This window comes from Lampetra planeri, unplaced genomic scaffold, assembly GCF_965212315.1.
Source record: "Lampetra planeri unplaced genomic scaffold, kcLamPlan1.2.h2 scaffold_1160, whole genome shotgun sequence".
NCBI classification, from domain to species: Eukaryota; Metazoa; Chordata; class Hyperoartia; order Petromyzontiformes; family Petromyzontidae; genus Lampetra; species Lampetra planeri.
The window spans coordinates 1-8,805 of NW_027613873.1; the positions used below are offsets into that span (position 1 = coordinate 1).

Here is an 8,805-nt window from a genome sequence, read left to right on the forward strand (position 1 = left end):
TCTCACAGACCACCATTTCTGTCTCTAGACTGACTGTATTCATTCATCCATTGGTTACCGTTGTGGTAGAACCACTGCTCCACCGTGTCGCCCGACTGACTTCATGTACAGAACCTGTCTATGTTTACATGCTGTGTACTTGTATTAAATACTGTGAGTTGGTCAACATGCAGGTACTTACTGGTATGATCACTGACTGTGTAGTACTTTCCATCCTTTCTACAGTATTTTCTCCACAGGTCCCTGGCGTGTGGGAAGTCTCTCCTCCCTCCCTGGTGGTGTGATTGCACAGACTCTCCATACGGTGTAGTGTCATGATGAGAGCTGCCTCCCTATTGGTGCATTGCTCTCTCTGCTACCTTTCCCCCAGTGTGTGTGTGTGTGTGTGTGTGTGTGTGTGGACTCTGGTCTTTCTGGCTGTGACAGGAAAAGGACGTGTGTGGTGTCCAAACTATGGATCAGAGCGTGGTGAGAATCAACTTTTACATTCTTTGACAAACACCTTCATAGTATTAAAAAAACAGTGCCATGATGCATGTAAATACCAGGATGAGAAGCCTCAAGGCTGAGTTGTGTCACATCTATTTTGTGACGTTGGACCCTGCAGATCCTCTCTGTGCTGGCGTCTGTGTCGGTGCTGGTGGTGTCTGTTCTGTACTTCCTGCTGCGAAGTTCTCCAGGGGCCCCAGAAGAAACATGTGACTCTGCAGGATCCACTGGTCAAATACCCTCTGAAACTAATAGACAAACAGGTCAGTGCCATGGAAACACACACCCTCACCCTCACAAACAGTCAGAAACAAATCCTCTGCTCCCTCAGCTGCTGTGGACACGACCAGTTAACTGTCTGATGTCATGTCTGTGTACTTGTACAGGAAATCAGCCACGACACCAAGAGGTTTCGCTTTGGACTTCCCTCTGACGCTCACGTTCTGGGACTGCCAGTAGGTATGAGAAAAAAAGACGGGATTTGTCCAAATGCTCAACTATAGTGTTAGTGTACTCAGTAACGTTCAGTATAGTACATTATATGACTGTTGAACAATTGTATTTTATGTCATTTCATGATGTATATATTTATTTTTTCACTCAGTTTTAAACCTGTTGTGAAGCACTTGTATCAGGGCAAGGTGAGATGTACATGGAGGTGTATGACTTACTGACTTGTACCAGCCCAAACCTCCCCGTCGGACCCGTCACCTGTTCTGTCCCTGTCTCCTGTGCACCAGGTCAGCATGTGTACCTGTCAGCCAGGGTGAATGGCAGCCTGGTGGTCAGAGCCTACACACCTGTCTCCAGCGATGACGACCGTGGACATGTTGACCTTGTGGTGAAGGTTGGTGTTATTGAGTCATTGATTCATTCTTGGAATTGTATGATTTGTTTATTGAAAATTTTATTTTCATGTTTTTATATTTTTTAATTTTATTTTTTTATTGTATTCTTGTTTTTATTTTTATTTATTTTAATTAAAAAAAGGAATTGTATGATTTAATTAAAACTGCACAATGAACAAAGTGCCTCGTAAGCTTTGATGCAGCAGGAGTGGATATTTTTCGTCGTCGACGATGATGAAAACGGTGCATCTCATTCTCCATGCTCATAACAACTGAGTGATTTGGAGGTGGAGCTAAAAGAAAACGTCACATGTACAAACTATGTTCATGTTGCACACTTGTTACAGGAAAGACTGGAGCGGCCCCTTCATCTCTGTATGCGGTAGAGTTTATTTCTCTGTCTCTGTGACAACGATGCGTGAACTGTTTCTGCAGGTGTACTACAAGAATACTCACCCCTCCTTTCCAGAGGAGGAAAGATGTCTCAGTACCTGGACAACATGGCGACGGGAGACACCATTGACTTCAGAGGACCGAGTGGACTTCTGGTGTACAAGGGGAATGGTGTGTGTGTGTGTGTGTGTGTGTGTGTGTGTGTGTGTGTGTGTGTGTGTGTGTGTGTGTGTGTGTGTGTGTGTGTGTGTGTGTGTGTGTGTGTGGTGTGTGTGTGTGTGTGGTGTGTGTGTGTGTGTGTGTGTGTGTGTGTGAGAGAGAGAGAGTGTCATACTGTCTGTCTTCTGTCATCAGGTCGGTTTTCCATCCGAGCTGACAAGAAGTCCGAGGCCGGGTGTGCGGAGCTTTAAGCAGGTGGCCATGATTGCTGGTGGAACAGGTGAGGTGGTCATGATGACATCATCACCAGAGGCTTCCCTGAAATGTCAGTGAACTGAGGCATTGTGTGGTCTACAAAGAGCCTTCCTTCACAAAGCTGCTCTTTGACTCAGCTTGTGTAACGCTGGACTGGACTGAACACTGTCCTCGCAGCCCCGGCTGTGGCCTGGGTTGGAAAACACAAATGACCTTTTCCCTTTCGTCCTCTCAGATAGATCGGACTCATCAAAGGGTAATTTGATTCTTTCACCATGTCAGGCATCACTCCAATGCTGCAGTTAATTCGGAGGATCGCTGCAGATCCCAACGACAACACTGTGTGCTCGCTCATATTTGCCAACCAGGTTGGTTTGTGCGACAGCGTGTGTTTTCTTGCGATTTTACACACGTTTCCTCGGTTAACAGTATTTCTTTGGCTCCCTGGCAGACGGAGAAAGACATCCTGTTGAGGGAGGAGCTGCAGGAGGTCAAGAACAAACATCCTAACAAAGTGAAGCTCTGGTTCACTCTGGACAAACCTCCCCTGGGTAGGACGCCATGTCTTTGAAACACACACACACACACACCACACACAGACATGGTCTTTTGACCAGAGGGTTGATGAGTCACAGCAGAGAGACTGAGGAGACTCAGGCAGGTCCTTCTGGTCAACAGCAGAGAGTCCAAAGGATGTCCTGGCTGTTGAAAATAAATACATTTATTTCTAAGTTGCAAAAGTGGTTCTAACAGACGGTGTTTTCTCTCTATCGCTGTCATATGTTCTCTAGAATGGAAGTACAGTTCTGGGTTTGTGACCTCCAACATGATCGAGGAGCATCTGCCCGCTCCCATCCTCTGATGTTCTAGTTGTCCTGTGTGGTCCACCACCAATGATCCAGAATGCCTGTCTGCCAAATCTGGACAAGCTGGGACACAAAACAGACAACATCTTTGTGTACTAATGTGTATTTTTCTGACATATCACCATAAATATACCACCATAAATCTGAGTTATTTTTTTAAAGTCCGAATGCATTTGTTTTTATCAAAGAAATAAAGTACTGAGGACAGAACTAAAAAAAATCCACATGAAAGTTTTTACATTTACACAGCAGACGTGTTTGGAAACATATAAACATATTATTTACGAAGCTTTAACATCCGAAGACAACGGATGGAAAAGTAAAGTTCAAAGTCCGAATATACAAGAGTACCAAAGTTATGTGGAGCAAAACGCTGCACGAGCAGCAGCGGTGGTACGTTCACAAACCGCAGTCGAAATGTTCGACGCCACGTGAAGGCATCACCTTGCATGGGCGTGTCCGCGAGCTGCAGTAAAAGTTGAGCTAACAGCTAGCTAACAGCTAGCTAACAGACCACGATGACGCTAAAACACACCGACACAGTCCGGACCCTCATGAGTGCTCTACACTCCAGGGGTTTAGTCTTGGTCCTCTTCGCTCATCTCAGTCTCCCGGTTTGCGAGTGTGAAGTTAGTGCAGACAGGTGTCTCGTCTGGGGTCCGGGTTTGAATCCCGACGTTGTTTTGCCGGTTCGCTTCTTCTTCGTTCAGGCGGTGGATTCGAAAGGAGAGAACCTGACTTCATCTCCAGGTAAAACCACAAACAACAACTCTCTGTGTTTTCCACATATTCCGAGACATAAACACATGCGGAACTAGCACAGCTGCTACTAGTGAAGTTAGCTAGCACCGTTTTTACTCCAAGTTTGATGGAAAACCGACGAACCAAAGCTGATATCTCTACTTTTAACATACGTCATCAGCACAGGTGACATCATTGTAGATTCAGACACCGTCTCTCAGGACACAAGTTAAAGTTAAATGAATGACAACACCTGTATATACGCAGCACAGCACGTCTACATATCTAGAGTGTGTGTGTGTGTGGGGGGGGGTATTGTCACACTGGGGTGACGTGCCAACCAGTTTTCAGATAACATACTTGACTAGAGTTCTAATATTATTCTTATTGTTATTCTAATACTTTTAATAGATGTAGTTTTGCATTACTTTGCTAATTAAGCTAGTTTTAGGTTGTGATGGCTGATTGTGATGATAACTTCTCAGAAACAGCCCTTTACATAAAATCCAAGGTAATACACAACAAAAAGCATATCCGTATCCATAGCATTTAAATAAATGCACAGAACAGTCAAACTGTTCTTTAAATGATGTGTTGAACAGTCCGGGCCTGAAGCCATCATCTCAGCCTGTTTGTGTCTTCTGTTCAGGCAAAGACACGTTTAAAGTGAAGATCAGTTCTCTGGAGAAGAAGGAGCACATCCGGATCCATGTCCAAGCCCCTCTGGACCGAGGAGACGGCTCCTTCTTGGTGAGGTATCGGATGTACGGCTCAGCACAGACAGGCCTCAAAGTGGAAGTTCTCCACCGAGATGTGGGCTGTAGCCAAGTCACCGTACATCCTCAGAGGTTTGTTTGCTTTCACACGCACACACGCCTGCTGTCCAGAGCAAATATTTTTTTACATATTGTTTTGCATATCATTTCCTTACTTTTTTAACAGACAGTTTATTCTGTACAGACCAGATCCGATTTCTTTACTGATTTATTTGCTTATGGTACATGGTTTTTTATTTTGTTATTTCTTGTGTTTCTTCTCACCCTCCTAGTGTTTCCTCAGCTCCCTGTTGGTTCTTCTTATTCTTGCTTTACGGGCTGGGTGGGTGGGTTTTACTTGTTTTTGTTTTTGTATGACACGTTCCATACGAATAAAAGCGCGACTGACCGAGATGGATGAAGTAAAGCGAATGCTGTCAGATCACTCTCAGACGTATCATCATCTCGCTCCCTGTTGTCCACAGCGCTCAGCTGTTCACAAAGTGACATGGAGGAGGACTTGGAATGCCGTCGTTTGCAGCTCTCACCTGCAGCCTCCGGACCCTTGTTGTGCTGACAGGTCCGGTGTATCACGAGTACTGTGACTGTCCTGAGCCAGACGCGTCCGTCTGGCAGCGCGTCATGCGGTGTCCCACTGAGGAGCCTCAGATTGAGGCCGACTTCAAATCCTTCCCATCATTCCACCTCCAGCGTCTCAGAGAGGAGGTTCCCCACAGATTTGCAAACAGAGGAGGTATCATTCACTACGCAATCATCAACAATCAGCTGTTCCGCCACACGCTGGGCAAATACACCGACTTTAAGATGTTCTCCGATGAAATGCTGCTGTCTCTTATGAGGAAGGTAACAGTTGTTTGGCGTGTGGACGCAGCTTCTCACCGACTCGTGTTTGTCAGAGCCACGTGGCGCCACCTGCTGGCTGACTGCAGGTGTCCCGGCATGTTTCCTGTGTAAAAAGGTGAAGCTGCCTGACGTGGAGGTTTTACGTCAATGTGGGCGACTGGCCGTTGGAGACAAGAAGAGCGGATTCCAGTCCGGGTCCGGTTCCGGTCTTGTCCTGGTGTGGTTCTACAGACACGAGGGACATCGTCCTCCCCACGTACGGAGGTTACACACTCCACCCTGGAGACCATGAGAGGTGTCACTAATGACCTGCTGTCTGTTCAAGGCAACACAGGTGAGACGGGCACACGCACGCACGCACGCACACACACACACACACACACACACACACTCCTGGAGGATTCAGGTTTTTGCTGTGTCATCAAATCAATAAATCAATCGATAATATCGAGTTGCTCGTTGGTTTGATTTGACCCTGGATGATTCTCTCTCACACCCCCCCTCGTCCCTGCAGGATGAATCGTCTTCAACTGTTGCTCACCTTCTTTCAGGGCCTCCGTGGGCAAATAAAAACGGACCAGGCTTTTTTCCGCGGCCCGTGACAGTCGAGAGGAACGTCTGCAGCTGGCGTCTCTCTGTCCAAGAAGAACCCGGACCTGTTGGACGCCGGGATCACAGGCTGGTTCTTCTTCAGAGACAGAGAGAAGCAGGTCGGCAAAGCGCCGCTGGTCGGATTTCTTTGACTTCTTTAAGGTGAGGACAGAGTCCAAGGAGCTCGGTGGTTTGTGTCCTGGGCCATGTGAAACGTTTGGTCTGACTGACAGCTGGTTGAGTCACACTACGACTGTTAAACCACCTACTAACCTCCCTACCTTCAAACCCTCCTACCTACCTCATCCTCCTCATATCCAACCCCCCCTGCTAGGGCTGGGCGATGGCTCGATATATTTGTAAACCAGATGCATAATGTGGGACGATATCGTCTATGACCCCCTACTTTCCTGACAATAAGACCCTCCTATCCTTCCCCCTGTCCTACCGTTCTACCTCCTGTCGTTTCTACCTACCTACCTACCTACTTGGACCTGAGCAGACTGTATCGTCTTTGTGTTAAAAACAAATCTCAGCTGACAAACACTAATAAAATGTGAATGTGAATCTTCTTTCAGTTCAAGTACCAGGTGAATATCGATGGAACGGTGGCCGCGTAACCGGTTTCCCTACCTGATGCTCGGGGACAGTCTGGTTCTGAAGCAGGACTCGCAGTACTATGAGCATTTCTACAGCCGCCCTGGAAGCCGGTGAACACTACGTCCCTGTGAAGAGGAACCTCTCTGACCTGTTGGAGAAAATCAAATGGGCCAAACAGAACGACGCGCGAGGCGCGAGAGATAGCCAGAGTGGGTCAGGCCGCAGCCCGCGAGCTGCTGCAGCCCAGCAGACTCTACTGCTACTACTACAAAGTACTGCTCACGTACTCACAGCGGCAGAGGGGGCAGCCGACCCGGCAGGCCCACATGGAGCCGGTGCCCCAGCCGGGACCGACAACACCGCTGTGTGCTCGTGTGAGCGCAGCGGGACTGTGAGAGACGAGCTGTGATGAAGTGAAGGAGGCTGATGAAGAAAAAGACATTTTCACTGTTGATCACTGATTCACTGTTTGTGGAAGGACGTAATAGAAATGAAATGATACTCCACACAGCTTCAAAAATAAGTTGTTTGTTTGCCTCCAAGTCCATTTTTGTGAATGTGCCTTTCCATTTGTTAGTTTCATATTAAAAATATCTGAAATAATCCAGATGGTGTGTTTTACTAGATGTTCCTTGTTGGTGACGATTGAATTTCCTACCGCACAGACGAGTCAAACACACGGAAAACAGATGTTCAGATGTCACACAACTAACTGTATGACAGTTTTTCCTCCTGTGATCTTTGTTTATATCGGATCCATTATAGAAATCCTCCTGAGTTTTTGACTTTGATTTCCAAAGCGTTTTATTTTTACTTTGTGTAAGACAACACGTGCAAAAACAAAACTTGATTAAATTGTGCTAATGAGCCATGTGTACTTTCTAAGTGAGTGCGCAGCAACAATACAGGCATGACACGTATCTCATAATTTTGATACTTATCTCAGAATTCTGTGAAAGTAACTTGGACTTCTGTGAAATGTATCTTGTTACTTAGCAGGAATTTGGATTTGTTAGTTTTTTTTGTTCCATTTCTAACTTTAGTTTTTCATTGTCCCACACTTTCCCCACATAACACACAACAATGTACCAGATTCCTCCATGTATGCCTTATTGTGTATTATAAAATGCTTTACTGTGTATCAACAAACCACAGGTGTGTTGACTTCTTTGATTAGATTATACTTTATTCATCCCACAGCGGAGCATTGTAATATAATAGAATACTATGTATATATACACTACTTACAAAAAGTTTGGGATATTTCTCTTGGCTGGAACATGTAAAAAGTTGATGCTACAGTGATATTGTTGCATGAAAGTATTTAAGTAGAAACAAGCACGGGGGGTATAACACAACAACGCCTCAGCATTTTAAGTTAATCCTGAAATTTCACCCAAAAGCCAAATAGCCCTAACTTTTTGTGAGTAGTTTGTGTGTGTGTGTGTGTGTGTGTGTGTGTATATGTGTATGAATAAAACAATGACAATGTACATAAGCCTATTACTGAGTATAAAACTTTGGTACGGGGACAAGACAAGTAAGAATGTGCAAAAAAGAAAATATCTAACAGCAGCAGGTCTGAAGAAGAGGCACGAGGGGTATTTAACAGTCTATGGTGCAATTGAGCAAATGAAAAAAGTTATGTTTCCATGCAGTGATGTTGAGTGTTGTATTTGTAAATAAACGTATCATCGTATGTATGTGTCCAATTCATGAATGTGCAATAAAACTTGTGCGTTTGTAGCAAGATGTTGAAACGTGAACCATGGACACGACGGAAGCACGTGGGAGTGGACGGCCAATGGAGGAGTTAACGAGCAGGGGGCGGAGCCAATTAACATCTTGCAGCTGGTGTCGGAGTATAAATGGGGACGGACTCAGCAGTAGAGTCAGTGTGTGTTCAGAAGACACAGGTGTAGTAATGAGGTAAGTTTGTGGACCAGTGGGGGCTGCACCAGCAGTGGGTGTATATGTGATGGTGTCTCCAAACCGTCAATAAAAGGTGCCCCTCCATCTTTTTTGTGTAGGTTAGCTGCTGCTGTGTAGCTAGTGTTAGCCCAGAGGTGTCTGAGCCGGTGTTCTGTCTGACAGTGTGGACATGATCTTGAAGAAACTGACTTACACACAAATTATCGTCTTGGGCCGAATTTTCTTTCACGATTGCATGAGCTGTGAAGGTAAGAGTACATGCAATTAAGTGTCATTCTGTGAACTTTGCATTAAAAAAGTAAAACATTCCGT

The 8,805-nt window shown here is 45.6% G+C and overlaps 2 protein-coding genes across 2 annotated transcripts; both read left to right on the forward strand.

Moving 5' to 3' along the window:
• Positions 1 to 426: 426 nt before the first annotated feature.
• On the forward strand, positions 427 to 3,109 carry LOC144738775 (NADH-cytochrome b5 reductase 2-like; the record flags this gene model as incomplete). Its single annotated transcript, XM_078621774.1, is given in 13 exon segments — positions 427 to 468; positions 608 to 664; positions 666 to 752; positions 876 to 948; positions 1,230 to 1,336; positions 1,773 to 1,800; positions 1,803 to 1,901; positions 2,085 to 2,119; positions 2,121 to 2,169; positions 2,427 to 2,512; positions 2,596 to 2,695; positions 2,936 to 2,994; positions 2,996 to 3,109. Coding segments are annotated over 13 exon segments (936 nt in total), but the record flags the coding sequence as incomplete, so codon positions are not given.
• A 419-nt stretch (positions 3,110 to 3,528) lies between these two features.
• Positions 3,529 to 6,970, forward strand: POGLUT3 (protein O-glucosyltransferase 3). Its single transcript, XM_078621770.1, is given in 16 exon segments — positions 3,529 to 3,760; positions 4,401 to 4,567; positions 4,569 to 4,599; positions 5,087 to 5,370; positions 5,486 to 5,506; positions 5,508 to 5,630; positions 5,632 to 5,704; positions 5,922 to 5,959; positions 5,962 to 5,997; positions 6,000 to 6,104; positions 6,106 to 6,123; positions 6,540 to 6,578; positions 6,580 to 6,657; positions 6,659 to 6,745; positions 6,747 to 6,908; positions 6,911 to 6,970. Coding segments are annotated over 16 exon segments (1,554 nt in total).
• Positions 6,971 to 8,805: the final 1,835 nt, after the last annotated feature.